Genomic DNA, 22073 nt, shown 5'->3' on the forward strand with positions numbered 1-22073 from the left:
AGCGCACCCTGGAGATGGAGCTGTCAGTTCTGGCCAAGAAGCTGTGGTGCGTCCGAAAACAGCTCATCCTCCTCCTCACTCCGCTTATCTTCCTGCCTTTACTTTTTGCTCTGCCAGAAAAGGTAAGCGGTTTCATATGTAACATATTGTTATCTCACACACTGCTGTGCGCGCTTAAAAACTGCCTCAGCACAACTTTTCCTGAGCTGTTCCGTGCGCACCCCAACAAAAATGCATTAATCCATTTGAATTTTTATATCGCTTTAGTGTCTTCCTGAATAAGCAAATCTTACATGGACCTCATGTAATGTTAATTTATTGTTCATTTTAATATCTTTGAGTTTCAAATCTTTTTGTAGGCAGAGGCCAGGCCTGCTAAAAAAAAAACAAAAAAAAAAAACTGCTGTGTCGATTAATAACATGGAGCTTTTTGTGCATTTTCTCTACATCTCTCTGAGAGCACGTTTTTTATTTATTTATTAATTTATTAATTTTTTATTGGCTTGGAGAGTTTCTGTTAATGTTGCTGCTGCTTTACATTTTGAGTGTAATTGAGGGGTGTACACTGCATACCATAAGGGCTGAGCAGGTAAGATGGGTGTGACAGTGGCTCAAACCAAATTCTTCCTGAATTCTTGATCAAGTGTGGTTACTAATTCTGTCCATTAAGACCTTAAAGGTGTCAGAAACACAGCTTTGTGTGTCAGGCATTACAGAACGCAAAACAGACATCAATCAATTATTTCAAATATTTCAGCTGAATTACAGGGATTTAAGCCACCTGCAATGATGCTGAAGAAGGCACACATAATGAATTTTGCATATATCTGTATTTTTGCATATTGTACAGTATATGGTGTATTGTTTTCCACCAGAAAACTGATAAAATTCTACCTTTTAATAAAGTTTATAACATTCAGTTTTTGGTGACATTGTGGAGAATGTGTAGCTTTAACTCTATGTTTATTAGTGAGGTTGTAGCTTGCAGAGGTCTTGTACTGGACTACATTAAACTGAGAGGTGTTTCTAATTTTTTGTCCTCCCTATATACATACATGAGGGGGGACAGAATATTGGAAACACCTCTCAACAAAATGCTGTCCAGTCCAACAGCAGCACTAACTATGAGTGCCACACATAGAAGTGAATGAACACCTCTGTTACTGTGACAAAAAGAAAACCTGAGCAGAAAAGGAAACTTTATGGCACAACAGTTGTATTGGATTGTATTAGATTGTACAGGTGGACCTAATAAAGTGGCCATTGAGTGTATGCATGTATATGTTTATATATATAAGAACTTTGTAACAACTTGTGAGGGCTCATGAGGCCTCAGCAGGAGTGTGACCACAGGTGGGCCGAGCCGACGCAGGGCAAAGATGGACAGACTAAATAAACAGACACATATTGCCATTGAGCTTTCATTATCCAACTAAAGCCTTTTTTTAAACCACTACCTTTATTAACCATGCCAGTATGTGTTAATGTACAAGGTACTTAGCAATCTGGCTCTTTGCCCACCTCTAAAAAGTTGATGTTATGACAGTCTCAGGGAACCACGGGGGTGCAGCAGCAACACTGAGAATGGAAAAAAAAAAAAAAAACTTAAGTTTGCCTGAGTGTCTTAAGAAAATAGCTCATTTGTGGTATATGCTGTTTACATTTCAAATAAAAGAGAATCTTAAATTAAACCAGACATTAAACCGGCCACCAAGCATTGTCATTATATTTATACCATGCACACTGTTCGCTGTTCTGAATGCATTTATTTATACTCAGACATGCTTATTGTGAACATATTGGTGCTTGTAAATGCATATACTGACATAAACATGCATTCACATTCACTCTCTCTCTCTCTCTCTCCATCTCTCTGTGATGCTGTTGCTGCTCCATTTACCCCCATGTGTTGCTTGTCTTTCAGGAGGGAAAATGTCTCTATGTGGTGCTTCTGATGGCAATGTTTTGGTGCACAGAGGCCCTTCCTCTGGCTGTCACCGCAATGCTCCCGGTCTGCCTCTTTCCAACTCTGGGAATTCTTCCATCCAAAAAGGTCTGCCCTCAGTACTTCCTTGATACCAATTTCCTCTTTCTAAGCGGCCTGATTATGGCATCGGCTATCGAGGAATGGGGCCTGCACCGCAGAATAGCCCTGAAGGTCCTTAAAATTGTTGGAGTGAAGCCGGCCTGGTGAGAAAACATTTTAAACTCTTTTAGCGGAGCATTTTTTTTCCAGTGTGCAATCATTATAAAGTTTAGTGTAAGCAGAAACCACGCTTATTCACACTGTGTCACCTTATTTTCCCATGCAGGCTTATACTGGGAATGATGTTCACCGCGTCATTTCTGTCCATGTGGCTTAGCAACACTGCCACCACAGCAATGATGCTCCCCATTGCCAATGCCATCCTGGAGAGTCTGTTTGGAGACCTCGAGGCCCTGAAACAGAAGTGCAAGTGCATTTCTGATCCTGAAAATGATATGATAAATGGTAAATCCTGTTGTTTTTTTGTTTTTTTTAACCACAATTAACAAAGAATCAGACACAAGTTGTCCTAACACTGCTGCGTCACACTCTGGCACTGTATGACTTTTTCTGTGAGCACCCTCTCTCTCCGGAGTGTAACTACTAATGTAAAAGGCACAGCATGTTACTGTAAGGCAGGATCAGCTTGCTGTAAAAATGTATCCATGCCTCATGTTTACAAAATTTTTCCACTTTGACACCAAAGATGGATGTTGGATTCCTTTAACCTTGTCTGCATGAGCCTTTAATGTGTAACCCAGGATGTGACCTTTCCACCACCTCTTGTTCTGAAACACACTGAGTTCCTGGATGCAGAGTTAGTCAGTATACAAGTAATTGATTGATGATTGATGACGCTGCGCTTCCAAGTCATACATTAAAAATCAAAGGTCTTCAAACAAGCCCCTCGAAGAAGCTGAAACTCATAGGTTGACCCATGTCTATACACTACAAAAATCACTTAGCTCTTTTTTTAATTTCATGGCTGTTTGTAGACCTGACACAACCACTTGGCTTTGATTTCTTGCAGGTCAGTCTACTGTAAACCTGCAAACAGTTCACTCACTGCCCATGGAAAAACAAATACTCTCAATAGAGGGGTAAGTTAGAAATTTACAAAGTAACATGTGATATCATTACCTGAAAATCTACATCAGATGTTGTGTTGATGTGTTCTTAACAGCTTGCTCCTCTAGTTAACACCTTCACATCTTAAACTCTACAGATCGCAGTTAACGCCAACTCTGGCGGCGCTCATGTAATCACGCACTATCTCTGTTAAATGAACACAAACTGTCGATAAACAAATCTCTTCAAAAATTCAAAAGGATGGATGGGACAGATGAGAGTGAGGGGAGGACAGCAGAGGAAATTCAGGCAGAGGCGGAGTATCAGATGAAGGTGTGGAAGGGATTCCTGATCTGTATCCCGTATGCAGCCAGTATCGGAGGGACTGCGACTCTAACAGGCACCGCGCCGAACCTCATCTTCATCGGACAGCTGAAAAGGTAAAAGGAATGAGGTGACTCAACTGGCAAAGAGCAAACTATTTCCACTACATTAAGAAAAAAAAAAAAAAAAAAAAAAAAAAAACGTTTGACCTCTGTTGACAGCTACTTTCCAGATTGTGACCTTATCAACTTTGGTTCTTGGTTTGCGTTTGCCTTCCCCCTCATGGTTCTCTTCCTGTTTGTGGGATGGATATGGATCGCGTTTCTCTATGGGGGCCTGAACACACGGTATGGTAGTGCGAGACATTTACTGCATGTAGATAAACTGATGGATTTCTGAATAGATGTTTCTGTTGTTATTTGTTACAAAGAGCTTGTATTCAATGTCATCAATCATGGCTAGGGTTTAAATTTCATATAAAAAATATTACATATATACATATATACATATATTACAGGTCATTTAGCCATACTCATACAGTCCACTTCTGTACTAACGATTCTTCTGTCAGGGCAGGTGATAAATAAAAAAGTCATGTTTGATTTTTGTTTGTGGTATAGTGATCATAATTTTCATTGCTCATTTCTCCCTCCGTTTCTTGAAATCCTTGACACACCATTTCCATTCTGTATCTGTATTGGGTTTTTTTTTTCTTCTTATCTCCGTGCAGATTGTGCTTCAAGAAGCAGGACAGACTAGCACAAGCAGAAGCCAGAGCCAAGGCTGTGATAGACGAAGACTACAGGAAACTCGGCCCCATAAAGTGAGGACCCGTTTGCGTCTTCAAACTTCATGCAATAGAGGCTGAATGCATTTGTGTCGCAGAACTCCTCACTGACATTTGTTTTTTTTTCACGTGCGCTATTGCATTGCAGTTTTGCCGAGGGAGCCATCTCTTTCTTTTTCGTTCTGTTTGCTGTTCTGCTGTTCACCAGAGATCCCAAATTTGTCACTGGCTGGTCCGTGTTTTTCAACAAAGGGTGAGGAAGTCATGCTTGATGGAAACACAGTAGTTAATAACAGTGGATTTTTTTTTTTTTTTTTGTGAAGGTTCTCAGTCATCCAGGTCATGTTTACCCAAGGAGGGTTGAATCGAGGGCAGCTGGACTTGTTTGTCGATTCTTGCAGACGTTTCGCTTCTCGTCCAAGAGGCTTCTTCAGTTCTGGCCATGTGGTTTCCACTGCCTCCCTGGTGGAGGACTCATGGAAGCAACGTGGTCACATCAGAGGACACCATGGTTTCATCCAGGTCCAGTTTCATTCCTCAAACCTCGTTGACCATGGAGTTCTGAACATGGCAGCTGAATCTTTGGCAGTGCTGCATGAAACTGAGTTGATTCTGCTGATAACGGGTTGAGAACTGAAGATGCATCTTGGATGAGAACTGAAACGTGTTTAAGAATCAACATACAAGTCCATTTGCCCTCAATTCAACTCTCCTTGGTTAAATATCAGTACTTTGCTTGTTACGTTTGCTTGAAATAGTTATAGAGTTTAAAATTTGGTGCAAAGTGTGTGTATTCAGTTACACTCACTAATGCTGTCTCCTTATTGTCTCACAGGTACGTTTCAGATGCGGTCACAGGTGTGATCATCGTTTCGATACTGTTCTTCTTCCCTTCTCAGAAACCTTCATTCAGCTGGTGGTTCAACCCTCAAGGTCAGTGTGGCAGACTTTACAAACATCATAATGTCTCTGTGTATTACAGTAAGAGCATAGGGAGCAAAGCTTTGACCGCTCAGGAACTTGATCGGGCAAAAGAGTTAGAGCTTTTGCCTGTTATAATTGGCCTTATAGCTCAATGTCTTTTGTATTATCCAATGTATCTTAGAACTCAATGTCCTTTGTATTATCCAATGTATCATATAGTTAAGGACAGCTTGACCTCTTGGAGCTGGCTCCGCACAACAGAGAACAGATAAAACATGAGCCAGACGTACTTGTTAGTTAGGTCTGCTGCATTAGATGCATGCCCAGCCAACATTCACACACTAGCATCACACATTTTAGGAACAAGGCATGGAGAGTGGTTGGCCTGTCCATGTCCGGGTAACTGGCCAATTATTCTCGTTTGCGTTTAAGTCCAACCTCTGTACGGGGCAGGCCCAGCCCAAGAAGATACATGAGCATCTTTTCCTAATATCGGGGCTCTTTCTGACTGATATCCTGCGAAAGCTCTGTCACCCTGAGCCCAGCGTTGCTTTACTTTATATGTGACCATAATAAATATTTACTCCAGTTTGTTCTTGGGCTTTCAACAAAAGAACCGGGTGCTAACATGCTCCTAATAAAATAGTGGAATATTTGAAGTTGTTATCTACTGTGTCTCTTTTTCTTTTTGCTCATATCCAGCACCTGGCCTTAATAGTTTGGATATGCTCATGATTATAATACAGTGGGGTTTTTTTTAGAAAGCACTCAGAGGTATTCTGGTTTATGATGTCAACTAAAATCAAATCAGTTAATAAAATGTACTGGTATTAGAATTGCATTGCTCTTCAAGTGCAACTCAAGAGAACCAATTAGAATCTTTTTTAATTATGTTTCAGAATGATATCCAGCCCATCTAAAGTTAATGTTGGTAAGAAAATAATCTGAACAGTTTAAATACATTTAGTCTGTGGCTAGAGATTGTGCGGCAGCTATTGCAGAGTATTGGAAATATGCTGAGGAATGTTGGTGATGCAGATTAGAAAGTCTGAGAAGTTTCCCGTCAGGAGCAGAGACTGTGGTCCCTTGTTTCTGTGATTATAGTAATCTCTCAGAACTGCGTTGCCACACTTGGAGGTTTTTGCTTGTGTTTGTGTGTGAGTCTGTGCACGTGTGTGCGCGGAGGTGTGCTTGTGTGTTGTTGACGGTGTGTGTGTGACTGTGTACACTATGTTCAGCTGGTCAAACAAACCACTGGACTTAAAGCAAGAGAACAAAAATAAACAAATCATTGGGTTCTTTTTACCCTTTCAGGAAATGTGGGCAATTTTTAAGGTTAATAATTTTCTGGTCCTAATTCTGGCACATACATTTTTTCTAATTCTGCCAAAAGGATTGAACAATTAAACTAGCTGGTAAAGATTTAGTTTTGACTGGTTGCAAGTTGTAAACAAAATGCAGCTAAATGGAGAAAGTGAAAAACACAAAGTTGAAACTGAAGTGAATCTGCGGAAAGCTCAGGAGCACACACACATTTTGATTTTGACACTGGACCGAAACACAGAGAACAAAATCAAAACAAGCATCACTCTAGCAACTTGTCTTCATTTTGAAAAACAGTTCTCAGCACTGAAACATCAGGGCTTCATGTTGTATTGCATTAAACACATTCAGTAATATTCACATTCAGTGTATAATTTAATTCAGGTGTTTCTGCCTTTGTTGAAATGAATTTGATTTTACATGTATGGTTTATTCAGTGTCTAATAACGACGCGTATCACATCCACAAATGTTTCTCCTCAGCTTCAAATGCTCCTTATGTTCCTCTCTTATCTTGGAAGAAAGCCCAGGACTGTGTGCCATGGAACATCATTCTGCTCCTCGGTGGAGGCTTCGCCATGGCCAAAGGCTGTGAGGTACATTTGTTTCGGCTTGTTCAGATTGGCACAGATCAAACCAATGCACTGTTCTGCCTCTCGCAACACAGCTGATATAAAATTATAGGTTGCTGGTTACGTTTTCATTTAGATCTTGTCTTGGCATTTCCACCCCTCTATTGGATGCCCTCTGTTCTGCACTGCTTTGGACTGTTCTTAGCTTTGTGTCATGTATTATTTATGATTTCGGCGGTGACCTTTGACCTGCCCTTGTGTCATTCTGCAGGAGTCTGGACTCGCCTCTTGGATCGGAGGCCACCTCGAGCCTCTGGCCCAGGTCCCTCCTGCTGCAGCTGTAATGCTGATCACAGCCTTCCTGGCCTGTTTCACTGAATTCGCCAGCAACACTGCCACAATCATCATATTCTTACCTGTCATCGCTGAACTGGTGAGAGCATGATGTTTGTCTCCAGTACACAACAGCTGTGCAGTCAGGCTGATTTTAGGTACCTTTGCAGCTTTAATATTAATCTTATTGTCTCTGCCGGTCGGAGGACTAGAGGGGATCATCTGTATGGTCTGTCAGCCGCTGATCTCACATACTACCAGGTCTATCAGTGTAATATTTTCTGTGCACATTTAAGACTGTATGATCAAGGAGCTCTTGTGGTTGTGGTGATTCAAAACCTTTGAAAAGCATGTTTTATACTGCAATGGAGCGCTAACTCCTCAGCTTTTTTTTCACTTTTTTTCACCCAAGTGCAAGATGACTAAATGAATACAATCTTTTTATTCAAAGAAAACCATTTATGGAACATAAATGGCAGGTTTGTTGTAACTGCACTTTTATTGCGTGATTGTCCTCCAAAATATGACATCAACTTCATTACACACAGAAAACACAGATGCAGCTTTCACCATCTCCAGGAACGTGAACACATCTTAGAAAAGGGACACATTTGTGCAGTGTGTGTCTGTGTTTGAGTGTGTCAGAGTCGTACTGAGGTGCCACACAGTATATCCTGCATGGCCTGCTCCTCCTGGGCAAGATCTCCTCCATTAGAGAAACCAAAAAAAGATTCATGATTAGAATGTCTCTCAACAATGCTGAAATGTGTGAAAGTGTTATAATGCACTGGCATTTCCAGATGTGATTTTAAAATATAGTTCACCCTGATGTGTAACAAGTCATCAGATCAGAACATACCGGTATATGTGAAATATAATGGGTGTAAAGGTGAGAAGCCCATACACTCCTCACATTAAGGATGACTTGAAACGTGATGGAGTGATCATGTTGATGAAGCTTTGCAGAGTGCAGATATTTTGGTGTCAGTCGACCTTTGTTGTGCATGAGCACCGTTCCAAACCATGCATGTGGCTCACGTGTCATGTGACTCAGTCACACGATGAGGTCACATGGACTCAACATGTATCATCAACAGGTAGACAAATAGGTTGACAAATCCATGACTTCTAATAGACAAAAGGGGAAATGTAAAATGTAACATGTTCATTGAAGATGACAGCGTTGACCGAGGAGGGCTGATCAGCGGCCACAAACTATTCTTCTACAAGTACTAAAACGTCGGAACAGGATTTGTCATTGCCCTATAAACTGAAACACACTTTGCACGACCTTCTAGTTATTCAAAGAGTCCACAGGCTTGTTAAACTCCTGCAATAAATGTTGTATATGTTTGGATGCCTGTTGGACATTAACTGCTGTTGTCAGTAATCATTATCTGACTGTTTGTGCATGGCATTGGTGCCTATGCTGCAGTGTTGTGAGGGCTACTCCCTTCACAGCATGTTGAACAGATCTGATAAGTGTATTCTGCTCTGTTCTGACTGATCCACTTGATTCCTTTATGCACTGGTGCCTTCTACTAGAAAATCTCAGCCAGATCATCTGTCACCACTATGGAATCACATTCTGTAGTGCACTGCACTGCTCTGTGTCTGTGGTGGTGATTATATCCTGCCTTCAGAAATATTTTGCATGTTTGTCTTTACAGGCTCTGCGTGTTTCTGTGAATCCTCTCTATTTCATGATGCCAGCAACAGTCGGATGTTCGTTCGCCTTCATGCTGCCAGTGTCTACGCCACCCAACTCCATCGCCTTCGCATCGGGACATCTTATGGTGAAAGATATGGTGAGCTCTTTCCATCAAAACTTAAAAGAACTGAAGAAGAAGAGACACTAAAGTGTTTTTACATAATACTGTGAAAACAGCAGTATGAGCTCTATTCCTCTTTTTGCTTTGCATCTTCTCAGGTGAAAACTGGCTTTGTCATGAACATTTTGGGTGTCCTGTCAGTCTCCCTGGCCATGAACACGTGGGGCATCGCCATGTTCAACTTGAACACTCTCCCGGAATGGGCTCAACACACCAACGTGTCCAGTGTCGTCGACACCATGCACATCCCAGCTGTCAATGCTACGCTCTGACTCACTCAGTCTCAAAAACAATGATAATGAAGCATCAGTATGTTGTATAAAGTGTTAACAGGGTCACAAGTGAATGTGGGCAGGTGTGCTCTGCATATCATAAAGATGGTAGAGGGGTTTTGGAGCTTGAGCTGTTACCTGTTGTCATGCATTTAATGAGCGTATGCTCAACTATCCTCTTTCTTCTGTTTTGTCATGAGGATTGCAGCCCATCTGCCTTCTGACTCGTGCTGTGAACTATTAGTTTTGGCAGAGAGGAGCTTACACTCCTGACACTTCAAGAATGCAGATTTTAAAAACACGATGGGGCTACATTATTTTACAGTCTTCCCTCATGAAACCGGACAGGAGAACATTTAACCCTACTGTGAAGTGCAACAACTTGACCTCGCATGGTGGTGAGGAGTGTTTTTCTAGTTGGAAACTCCTGCTTGCCTGTGAGCACTGATGCTGCTAGACTGACATCTGCTGGTACAATGAGGCCCGACTGTCCAGGAGCATTACAAACCCGTGTGAATAACTCCTTGAAAATGTTTTTTTTTTTTATTTTTTTTTTTTTATTTTACTTTCTCTTGTTGAAATCATTCTTATCATCATTCTTATATGGTACATAATTAGTCGCCAAAGCTGGTTTGGATATTTTATTTTATGTTACTATTTTCAACAATCATAATGAAATAACATGTAAACAAAGTTCTGAATCTTTTCTATTTTTAGAGTACGCATCTAGTCCAATGAATGTATAAGTTTATTATGAACTGATTTGCATTATGTAACAGTTGTTACAACTCAAATAAACTATTTGAGTTTGCATTATGATAACTTTCATTTGGTGTCTGTATTTACCTTTCAGTATTCATTATGAGCATGCAAAATGGGCCTAACTCAGAATGCAAAGTTGAACACATTTCATTATTTGTTAAATTAATTCACATCAATGCTAAAGGTACATTCAGCCCAACCTACAGGCCCGTGTGAACAGAGAGAGCATGGGCTTGTAAATTTCTTATCACGTTTGCTTGGGGCTGTAAACTCTGTGAAGTCACAAGACTGGCCACAATGGTTAACCTGTGCCAAGACTGTGATGGTTATTCAGTGCAGGTCTCTGTCCGAGAGCTCACCAAAGTCAACACCCGGACCCCAGCGCAAAAATCACTATTACTTGAGTAAAGAGTGAATTTATAACATTTTTCATATTAAGACTGCTAAGAGAAGTTATACAATATTTATTTTTCATTTCCTACTCATAATATAACTAGTTCATGTAAGGTGGGGGGATAGTATGTTTAAAAAATAGTGCTCTGTAAATGCATATGCTTCTGTGGTGCTTTAGTAGCCTTAATTATCACACCACATGTTGGTTATTGGTTCAAAAGCTCATTTATTTATTTGTTTATTTGTTTATTTTTTGCAAATAAGGCCTGCGTTACATGGTCACTCTATTCACAAAGCTCAGCTCAGGCTCAGGTACACACGCGACAACACTTTTAAAACTTAATAGATATTTAAAAGTTACTGGTTCAGCATATGAAATCTCCTCACTGGGGCATAAAATTAACAAAAGGTGCTGTAAGTTCACAGTTAGCATTTCAGTTACCTGGCTAGCCACGCTCCACTGCTAAGTTCATTTTCTGTTCAGGAATTACTTATAAAATAACATTTAAATGTAAAGTGAATTGTTATTTCTGCATGCATGTCATGCATGCAGGTGTTGTTGATCAGGTTAAGGTTAGTAGCAACTACTTTGACACAAGCTTGCAGGTAAAACCTTGCAAAAAAAAACAGTACACTTAAGTTTATTTTTTTAAGTATACTTAAGTATAAGTACAAGTATAATAAGTATACTTATATCGATGTACTTGTAGTGTACTAGAAAGTATACTAATTTACTACTTCTTAGGACTAAATTGGAACACTTTTTAGTATACAAATGTATACTTAAAGTATATTACTTAAGTATACTTTGAGGTCATTTTTAAGTTTATAGAAGTATACCTGCAAGTATACCACAAGTACACTCATCTATATAATGTTTGTGTACTAGTTATATACTTTTAGCCCACTTTTTTGTTTGTTAAAGTACATTTTTAAGTATATTCTCAGTAAACTTTACTTAGCACATTAAATGGGCTGCATTTCTATAGTGCTTTTCTAGTCTACTGACCACTCAAAGCACTTTACCATGCTTGCCTCACATTCACACACTGATGGCAGAGGTTACCATTAAAGGTGACTAGCTGTCCATCAGGTTCAGTATCAGTATAGGCCCTATACTGAAATTATATAAATTAGATTAATAACCAAGCTGAACGTATTTAGTTTACTTGATAAAAACACGGTCTAGACATATTCTATAGAAACCTGACGTTAAATTAGTTCTGTTATGATTTTATTTATTTTTTAAATTTGAAAATTAATTAAATTCAATTCTATTAATTTAGCGTGACTTTCAGCCAAGGTGGGAGGCTCCGTTGGCGAGGCACTGCAGCCCGCCAATAGAATGATAGGGGAAACATTGCATCATGCCATGTCAACATGCTGATCATGGTGTTGCGGTGGCTCAAGACCTAAAGTATGACTTTATTTCTATCATCTACTCACCCCATTGTGCCTTGAATTCATGGAGAACTTTTGTTTTTTTTGCATTCCTGACCCAGTATTCGAATATTTGTTAACTGAATTAAATGGGGACTAAGCTGTGTTCAGTTTGGTCTTCGTTACTTCACAACGCTTAATATTGTAATATCGGGTCAGGAATGTGACAACAACCAAAAGTTCTCCATGATGTTCTCCATGTTGTTGAAACAGTCAGCAACTTGTACATAACACCTCTGCCAAATCAGTATGAACGGGACTAGACTCTGGTCAATAAAGTGGACCCAGATGTTAATCTCAGATGTTTCTGTGTGGTTTTTAAAGTACATAAATGATCATGTAATTCAGCCAAGGTACTATTTACTCTAATCTATTAAACTCCATAACAGACTTGTTACAACAAACTAGAACATGTAAATTTATAACATGGTATTTAAAATATATGCTGAGGTACTTAAAGCCAATGTATACGGAGGAAAACATTTTATAGTCTTCTCTACTCTCTACTCTCTACTCTACTTTTTTGAAAGGGAACCCAGGTGATACTAATGAGATTAATGCTATCTGTGTCAAAATGGCTGCTGTGAAAAAGGTCAGTTGCACGGGCCGCTTGGAAAAGTTGCACATAACTTCACCCTTAGTTACGTAGTTTCACATGTATGACACAAACTGGGGAAGTGCAGGTGGCATTCAACAGGAAGTGAGCCTGCACAACAACATGTGAGTGCTTTGCTGAGGCGCACCAAACCTCTTCACAGGCAAAAGTCAACACCGCTCACAGCCTGAGTCTCTAAACTTGTCCATGTAATGACACAGAGCGCGGCCTGAGTCACGCTGCATGTGAATATGTCATGTCACCCCATATGATTTTGTGGGCCATGTATGGTCTTTCCACGAGGAACACGGAGGCGAACCACCAACACCAATATGACCGTGACTGATAAGACAAGTTCCCTTTTTCCCCCAGCAGAGTCCCACAGCAGCTCTCAGACCTGTTCATCCAGCTCATGTTTCCTCAGGCAGGATGAAGTCCATTACAGAGACTCTCTTCAACCCCCTCAGGTAAGAATTTATTTGTTTGATTATTTATTTATTTGTTTGCTTGCTTGCTTATTCTGAGGCCTTTGGATTCAGGCTGTATGGTTTAGTGTTTTATAATGATAGCAGTCAAAATCAAATCAATCTATCTATGGGTACTACAAATACTGTAGTTTTAAACATGATCTTAAATGCATTGCTTATATGCCAACATCACTGCAAGATGCATTATTTTATGCACTAAATGAGGCGTGCTGTTACTATGGTAGCCTACTTGAGATTATAAAACCTGTTTGTCAAAATCTATACAGTAAATAAGCACGTTGTGTGCAGCAGCTTGCTGGTATGGATGATCTTCACCATTTAAAAAGAAAATGTCTAATTCAAATCCATTTTACATTAATTTTGCAATCTAATTTTTAACGGAACATGAATAATCTTTTTGTGAATCTATATCAGGGGTTCTCAACCTTGTTGGTGTCAAGGGCCCGATTGAACCAAACATCAGGCTGTGGAGCCATATTTGATGCAATATAGTCTCAGGGATCCCCATCTGATGAGATTTACATATTCCATAATTGTCCATACTGCAGATTTGCTAGAGTAACAGTGAAGAGTGAAGCCTCTAAACAGAATAGTCATTCTTATACATTGTCTCATTGGACTAAGTTCAAGTCAATGAAATAATAGTGAAATTAAAATAGTTCTGATTTTTCTGGGGAACCACTGGAACCCCTTAAGGGACCCCTGGGGTTCCCTGGACCCCAGCTTGAAAACGGCTGATCTAGATTGTGCTGTGTCTTCTCTCCTCAGGCTCAGGGCCGCTCCCTGCCGACGGGCCCTAACCACCATCCTGCCTTATCTCTGGGATGTTTACTCTGCACCTACACCAGCTGGCAAAGACATCCTGACTCTGCTCTCTCTGTGTCTCCTGATCGCCATGGTGACGGGCGGCCTGCTTCACCATTGGCTGTCAAAGACTCTGAGATACGACCACGCGGCCTCCATTGCGACTGCCTGTGTCTACAGTGTGGCCGTCTTCTTGTTCTCGTTCCTCTGTCACCCTCTGCGCTGCGTGCTGACCATGATCCTGCCGACCGTCTGCAGCAAAAAGGGACGCCAGCTGATCATCTCAGCCTCTGTCATGATCGTAGTGTTGAACGTCATCCCTAATATTTCCCTGAACGTGGGAGCAGTGATGCACATTCTGAAATGCACCTCTGAGGGCTTTGCGAGGACTTTGTTGAACTCCTCTGATCCTCTGAACAGGGCTAAACGAGACCTCGTAGAAGAAACCATCAAAGCGAACCAGGAAGACTTGAGCATAGTCACTAATTTGAGGAAGCTAGAACAATTTACCCATATCGATGTGTCAGAGGTCAAAAGAAGATTTAGTAATCTGAGTGGGCAGATAGAGATGAACTTTTACACGCCAGGGACCTGCTGAAGGAGTACAAGCTGCTGTCGAACCGGATCCTCGCTACCATTTTTGTGATTTTACTCATTGTTGAATCAGGGCGCTACTTGAAATCTTACCTGACATCCGTTCAATTTGACAATTCATACCTCGTTAAAGAGCTATTGCAAAAAGAAGCTGATGGGAAGCAAATATCTGCTGAAAAAATTATGAATTCCATAAGCTGTAACATAACAAAGCAGGAGTGTGCCTCCTGTTTCATATCATTAATTGTGGTAACGTTATATTTCACTGCAATAACTTTCATAGTTGCTTTAGATTACATTGTGTATTATCTAGTCCAGGAAAGCACGCCATGGCTGCTTGATGTTCCCACCACCACTGCCATCTTAAGTTTAAATTTTAAGGTAAGAAAAAAGATTCATTATGGACTGATTAATTAGAAAACAAATACATACTAGGCAGCCTGCAGTATTTGCTTGTAATTTATGAGCATAAACACTCATGTCAGCAGATTGAAAGCAATTACTTTTTTAGGGGTTTTCATGAATTTGCTCATTTTCTCGTTACAGGTTTACTGGTTCCTGCCTGTGTCTTGTATCATCCCGCGGTTGTGTGCCAAACAGGAGCTCACAAACTTCCACAGGGACTATAAGTGGACCTTTGGCCCCCAGTCGTCACGCTGTGAAGTGACAACCTCAGCTCCGAACCTGGCAGTGACAGTCCTGCTGGGATCCCTGTGGCTGATGAGCTACTCTTTGGTGTTTCTGGAGGTTTACGCCAGACGCATGCGCAGGAAAGTGTCTGCATCGTTTTTCAAAAGCCAGGAGGAGAAGAGAATTGCTTTCTTGTTGAGGAAAATACAAGCCAAGCATAGCAGAAACAAACCAGAGACGTTCTCTGTCCATGTTTCCGCCAGTCGGTGAACTCTAGTGTGCATTTTTTACGGTAGTGTCTTAATTTAGTTTAGTCCTTCTTTAGCTCTGTGTCACAGCATTTAGTGCCTCTATTCTGGGTTTCAGGTTTAGAGAAAAGCCAGCTACAGGCAGAGCATCTTGTGCGTGTGAATCGCTGTCACAACACCTTTTTTTTCTCCCATCTCCACTCAGCAACACACTCATGCCGTGTGGGTTTTTTTTTTTTTTTTTTTTTTTTTTTTTACAGATCTGGCACCACATCTGCTCAATCTGCAGCTCACTTGTTTGTGTGAAGGCTGTTCATTAAGTTGTTGTTTTTTTTGTTTTGTTTTTTTTGTATTCAGATGTCACTCGTCTTCATTTTTGCATGTTGCTGTGCTCCGAAATTAAATCAACAAGAACTCTTCCAAGCTCAAGTGTTGTTGTTGTGTCTTCTTGTTCCTTGTATGTGGCAGATATCTCTGGGTTATTTGTTGTTTGTACAGTTCATCCCCACTAGGTGCCACTAGGGTGTTTTGGACAGATGAGCACACAAGAATATCAAAGTGTGTCAGGAAATGAGCAGCGAGAGCTTGGTTTTTACAAATTCTCTGAACACTGTTAATAGCTTTGATGACTTTCATGCACTCATCTAATAATCCAGTAGACTGTTTCAATCCTGTTTCAATTACCCTTCCACAAAATTCACTTCTTCCCACTGAGCGGTGCTTTGCATTTCATCAGTAGTTCCTGCTTAAATAAATCACTGTGAGGCATCAGAAGTGTATTTTAAGACTTCAGCTAAGATATTAATAGATTACCGCTTCATCATCTATTTTTAATCTAGCCGTTTTGTCCACTGCGTGTTTGTCTCAAACTCAGCAGTGTGTGGAGCTGATACACTTTGTTGTTGTTAGTTTGGAGGTGATAAATTATTCATATATTTTCTGTTAACAATGGATCTCTCATCAGTGTGCTGCATACTATGCACCCAGCTTCAAGCCAGGCAATCTATCACCGGCAGATTGGGCGCATCCTCATTTTAAATGCAACAAACTGATTGTTAATTACGCTGTAAATTAAAATATTTGATTGGCGTGTTATCTATCGACTCTGTTACCTCAGATATCTGATAGCTTGCCAAGAAAGTTGCACAGCTGTACATGCATAAACAGAATGACTGATTTAAATTCTGTCAGTGAGTCAGAAAGAAAAAATAACTGTTTTAGGTGTTACTCTCATTGTATCACACACTCCTTAGCATTTTGCACGCTGCAGTCCAGCCTTTTGCAGATAATTCTCTGTAACAGCAGTTCACTGCAGGGTTTGCTCTGGAAGACACAAGTTATCTACAATTCATTAAAAATGAGGAGTGGCTGAATAGGATTGGACGTTCTTTGATTGAAAACCGTTTTGCTATGAAAACACCAGCATGTGTCATCCATTAGCATTCAGACTGATACTGAGGGTCCGTCTGCTGCTGGATGGAGGGCTAAAGAGTTCTCTGATGAGGCTTCAAGTGCTTCATTACAATCTGTTGTCTTGGCCTTGAGAGGCAGATTAGATTTTCAGGATCATCAGGTTGGCTGAGGGGAGAACAAGCATTAATGATATTTGATGCGGTTGAATATAAGGAACACAAGATTTTACAAATATCAGCATCAACCACGCCATCAGACAGCCCGGAGCTGTGAAGGCTCATCTCTCCCAGATGGGCAACCATGCAAAACTAGAGTCTCACAGGAATAGCAAGAAGCCTGCTATTTTGGAGGTGTGTTCCTGTTTATCTCCCATGAAAGACAGAGCCTATGACAAAAAAAAAAAATACCTCTCATAAGAATGATTTTGTTACTCTGCATTTCTGAATCAGTGAAAAGCCAAATAATCCTGAGCAATTAATTTTTCTTTTTCCACAGGGTGAGGGATTAACTTCATTATGTCTGTCACTGGAAAGTAAAAAGTGGCATACACCATAATTAGCGTCATCCCTGTTCAATACTCAGTCATGGAAATAGTCAAAGTAACCTCCTACCTCCTTTGTTGTTAGAATAATTACAGGATTTATCATTAGAGCCATGGCCGCAGTGGTTGACGTGCCATGCTGTGGCTGGATGGGGAGGAGGAATCGATTTGTAAGTAGGTGGTTCTACAAGGCAATGCATAGTATTGTGGATACAGTGGTGTATGATGTGAGAGGGAGGGGTGCAGAGAGGGAGAGAGAGAGAGAGAGAGAGAGAGAGAGAGAGAGAGAGAGAGAGAGAGAGAGAGAGACTGAGGGTCATACAGCCAGACAGACAGATGTGGATAACTAGAGCAGTACTAGAGGAGAACTAAGCAGTCATCTCTGTTTCCTGGTTGCTACAAGGGTTTTCTACACCTTGTCGGAGCGAGCGACACCTTTTGCAAATTATGGTAAGCTGTCAATTTCTTTCCCCCAAAAAATATTTGCATATTATTTATTTCTCCTCCAAGACTTCATCTCCACTTGAATCGATTGTTAGAATGATGTGTTCCTGCTCAGTCTTTGCCGGCCCGTGTTATCTCACTTGTGAAAACATCCTGGGCAACTATATGGATCCATCTGTCTCGTTTTTTTCTAGGATTACTGCTTCATGTCCCTGCAAATCAATTGAAGTGAACTGAAAGACCATGGAGAACAACACGACCACTCAGAATATCACTTTCACCCTGGCTGCAAATTTGACTGAAATGCCTCTGAACCCTCTCGAAGAGCAGGTCATAACGATATTTTTGACGATGCTCATCTGTGGAGTTGGAATCTCTGGAAACATCATGGTGGTGTTGGTGGTGCTGCGTACCAAGCACATGGTGACCCCGACTAACTGCTACCTGGTCAGCCTGGCTATAGCAGACCTCATTGTGCTCCTCGCTGCAGGCTTGCCCAATATCTCTGACGTTGTAGCCTTCTGGATATACGGCTACACAGGATGTGTGTGCATCACTTATCTTCAGTACTTGGGCATCAACGTGTCGTCCTGCTCCATAACTGCATTCACCATTGAGCGATACATTGCTATTTGTCACTCCATAAAGGCGCAGTTCATATGCACCGTCTCCCGGGCCAAAAGAATCATAGCTGGCGTGTGGATCTTCACCTCGCTCTACTGCATCATGTGGTTCTTCTTAGTGGACACAGATGAGACTGTCTACACCAATGGCGTGGTGGTCACCTGCGGCTACCGCGTTTCCAGAAGCCTCTACATGCCGATCTACTTCCTGGACTTCACTTTGTTCTATGTAATTCCCCTCATTGTGGCCACGGTGCTGTACGGGCTCATCGCGAGGATCCTGTTCATGAGTCCCCTGCCGTCGCATCTCAGCGAGAGAGCTGGAGGAGGGTCTGTTCACCAGGGGCACTCCAACAACACGGCCAAGGCCAACAGGGGTGCAATCACAGCACGTAAACAGGTACAGGACAGACTGCACAGAACGCACAGCTCACACCGAAGGAAAGTGAAGGAATTCTATTGAGAAAGTTGTTTAAAGGCTAATTACGAACCTTTGTCATTTAATATTTTATTATTAGTGACTATCTCTGATTAAACAGCCTCTTTTTGCACTCCACTTATAACTACATTTGTAGGAGTACAGTTGTTAGCACCATCTCATCATCTTTAATGTTTGTTGATTAGCTTGAGTTGTGGCATGCAGCTGGTCCATTAAAGAAACACTTCACCCAAAATACTAAAAAAAATTTTTTCCCACTTACCTTTCCATTCAGACAGATTGCGTGTTGAAGAACACCTGCAACATTTAGCTATCTGTCTCTAATTCGTACTCCTTTGAGGTGGCTAAATACAGATTGCCAGTGTTCCTCAGAAGGAAATAGTTCCCAACAAAATGCTTTATTTGGGTGGCTGTGGATTATATTGGGTGTCTGTGTCTGTCATTGTTTTTGGAAAAAGTTTTCGCATAAATTCTTTTTGGCTTCAGCTCCACAAAACAAAACAAAGCAAAACAAACTTATTCACCCCCATTATATGTGGGTGAACTGTCCCTTTAAGATACAAATTATTTTATTCTACCTAATTATTGTGAAAATGTTTTTGGAATTATTTCAATTTGATTTGTTTTTTGAATTAGTCTAACTGAATAATTTAACATGATAATTTGCCTACCTTGTCAACACCCTTTGCACACCTGATTGACCATTAAAGGGCCCCCCTCTCTCTGTGGCCCTTCAGATTTTATATCTTTCTTCCCATCATATTTGGGGTTTTTCTCTTATCCAATATGAGAGTCAAGCCAGCAGGTGGGTCTGTAAAGCCCTTTGAGACTACACAGTGACTTGAGGTCTAAATAAATGTGACACATTTCTTTCTGCCTTACTCTTTCCTCCTTGTCTTTAGGTAACAAAGATGCTGGCTGTGGTGGTGATCCTCTTCGCCCTGCTCTGGATGCCTTACCGAACACTGGTGGTGGTCAACTCCTTCATGGACCCGCCTTACCACAACACCTGGTTCCTGCTCTTCTGCCGGATGTGCATCTACACCAACAGCGCCATCAACCCCATCATCTACAACCTCATGTCTCAGAAGTTCCGCATTGCCTTCAAAAATCTCTGCAAGTGCAAAGGCCGGCGCAAGCAGAAGGCGGCTAAGTACAATGCACCGATGTATTACAGCGTGATGAAGGATTCGTCCCACGAGAGCACTGAGCCTGTCACAGAGCAGGAGGATGTGAGCAGCCACACTAACAAGAGGCTCAATTTAACAGATGGTGCCACAACCACATTCAATATTGCCTGAATAAAAGTCACAGTTTGACTTTTGGGATAAATTTAGAATAGACTTTGAGTATTGTATTATTTGTCCAAATGCTTACTTTAGGATTTCTGTTATTTCTGCCCACTGGGGAAAGTATTTATTGAAGTTAATTCTGTTGGATATAGGCTATTGTTCTTTGTGATACAGGTTTTCTTTGTGCTGTTGCAGGTTTAGTACTTTTACATCAATCTTGTAACTATGCTGTAAATGTGGTGTGTAAAATCAGGTTTTGATGCACATGTGTAAAAATTATATTCCTACTTGAAGCATAGAGCATTTCTCGATTTCAGCAACTGCATTCATGCATTTTAGGTGCTTGGTTTCAGAGGCTGTGCATTATTGGGGTAAAGTCATATGCATGTCCAGGCTCAACAACACCTAGCTCCTCACTGAGGATAATCCTGTACGTCATCACATGCACACACAGACTTTGCTGGCACCCATAAACACACAGAGTCTGGCTCTTGTTGAAGTGCTGCTGTCCTAAACACATAACAATGCACGAGCCTCTGTGAAATAATGTTATGTTCATGTTACTGACCAGGGGCATTGAACGAATTGTTTGTAAATACAACCTGCAAACTGGGAGAGAGTTTTAGTGATACAGTTTTGTTTGAGTCAAACTAGACTTAATTAACTTAATTAAAATAAAATAATAAAATAGGGATATGTTTTGAGGATAAACACAACAACATTTCTACTTATTATTGGAAATGGTGGGGGAAAGAATAACGAACAATTAACAGGAGCACTAATCTTCACAATATTAGCTACCTCTTACTCCTTATGTTGCTCACTGGGCATTAAGTCCTTTGATGTTACTTAGACCAAAAAGAAAACTATTCTTTTGCTCTGCCCATCAAGGTTTACATCAGGCAATGACATTATTTCTGCCTCCAGAACAACTCTGCTTCTAAGAGATGTTTGTTTAGTTTAAAAAAAAAAAATCAACCTTGGACTTGTGTAATTCTCCTCTTTCTCGCAGTCTTTTCTGTCTCTTCTGGGGTGTTTAGTGATGACACGACTCTCTGGAGCTGGCTTTACATCAGGCTCTGAGAGCTATAAACAAATTTCACCTCAAACAGTGGAGGGTATAAGGTTATTGAGAATAGATAGAAAATCATTGGTGAGCACTGGTGAAGTGTGACAGAACTGACAGTAAGAACATCACTAGAACATGCAAAATGAGCCTGACAGCTTTTTGTGATGCTGATCTTTTGATCCTCCCTTGTATTTGTGCTGTCTTTTCTTTAGTCATATTACTGCATGTATCTTGCAATTCAACTTATGCAGTTCTATATATCATATACTTTTCCATAAAACATTTAGTGGTCCCAGTTTACATGACTGATAAGGTATCCACATTCATTGTTGGACACATGTATCAATCCCTATCATACTCTATCTATATTTTTGTCCATTTTTATATATTGTGATAGGTGAAAGTCTATGTTGTCCTTTGAAACAACATGCTTTTTAGTCCCCTCTGAACACTTTATTTGGACTGTTCAATATTCAACATCAACTTAGTATCAATTTAGTATTAAGTTTGTATCAACATAGCATCAACCTAAACCTAGCTTTAACCCTAACCCAAAGTGAAACAAAGTTGATTAGTAAACTGTTAGTCAACAGATATTATGTTGACTACTTACATTGGACAGACTGATATGAATTTATGTATCTACAATGACTCAGTTGTGTAAAAGTAAACTGGTAAAGTTGATACTAATTTGAATATTAACACTGGATAGTCCAAATAAAGTGTGATCCAAATATTTTCACCATCCTCAAAAATGTATACATCCTGCAAATTGCTTATGAAACTTTGTGACTGTGAAATTAAAATGAATGATGACACAATAATTTGTCCAGTATTT

General features: G+C 40.6%; 3 protein-coding genes across 3 annotated transcripts; all 3 read left to right on the forward strand.

Annotated features, from left to right (window-relative positions):
- slc13a3 (solute carrier family 13 member 3) lies at positions 1–10282 on the forward strand. The gene is made up of 13 exons (XM_030056567.1): positions 1–122; positions 1925–2190; positions 2313–2491; positions 3057–3126; positions 3355–3534; positions 3640–3765; positions 4149–4241; positions 4354–4458; positions 5041–5138; positions 6935–7047; positions 7295–7456; positions 9027–9164; positions 9287–10282. The coding sequence occupies exons 1-13, from the start codon at positions 15–17 to the stop codon at positions 9458–9460; spliced, it is 1812 nt and encodes a 603-aa protein (XP_029912427.1). The 5' UTR covers positions 1–14; the 3' UTR covers positions 9461–10282.
- A 2347-nt stretch (positions 10283–12629) lies between these two features.
- Positions 12630–15436, forward strand: ocstamp (osteoclast stimulatory transmembrane protein). Its single transcript, XM_030054789.1, is given in 5 exon segments — positions 12630–12647; positions 13026–13117; positions 13907–14517; positions 14520–14917; positions 15083–15436. Coding segments are annotated over 5 exon segments (1473 nt in total).
- A 2619-nt stretch (positions 15437–18055) lies between these two features.
- LOC115361423 (thyrotropin-releasing hormone receptor) lies at positions 18056–20175 on the forward strand. The gene is made up of 2 exons (XM_030054791.1): positions 18056–18835; positions 19777–20175. Exons 1-2 carry the CDS (start codon positions 18056–18058, stop codon positions 20173–20175), a joined length of 1179 nt encoding a protein of 392 aa, XP_029910651.1.
- The last annotated feature ends 1898 nt before the right edge of the window (positions 20176–22073 follow it).

The sequence above is a fragment of the Myripristis murdjan genome, chromosome 7 (genome assembly GCF_902150065.1).
Source record: "Myripristis murdjan chromosome 7, fMyrMur1.1, whole genome shotgun sequence".
Taxonomy (NCBI): Eukaryota; Metazoa; Chordata; class Actinopteri; order Holocentriformes; family Holocentridae; genus Myripristis; species Myripristis murdjan.

Coding starts and splice junctions, on each gene's coding strand:
- slc13a3 (XM_030056567.1), top strand. CDS start 15: ATGGAGCTGTCAGTTCTGGCCAAGAAGCTGTGGTGCGTCCGAAAACAG. Junction 3,766..4,148: donor TATGGGGGCCTGAACACACG/GTATGGTAGTGC, acceptor ATCTCCGTGCAG/ATTGTGCTTCAAGAAGCAGG. Junction 5,139..6,934: donor CTGGTGGTTCAACCCTCAAG/GTCAGTGTGGCA, acceptor GTTTCTCCTCAG/CTTCAAATGCTCCTTATGTT.
- LOC115361423 (XM_030054791.1), top strand. CDS start 18,056: ATGGAGAACAACACGACCACTCAGAATATCACTTTCACCCTGGCTGCA. Junction 18,836..19,776: donor CAATCACAGCACGTAAACAG/GTACAGGACAGA, acceptor CCTTGTCTTTAG/GTAACAAAGATGCTGGCTGT.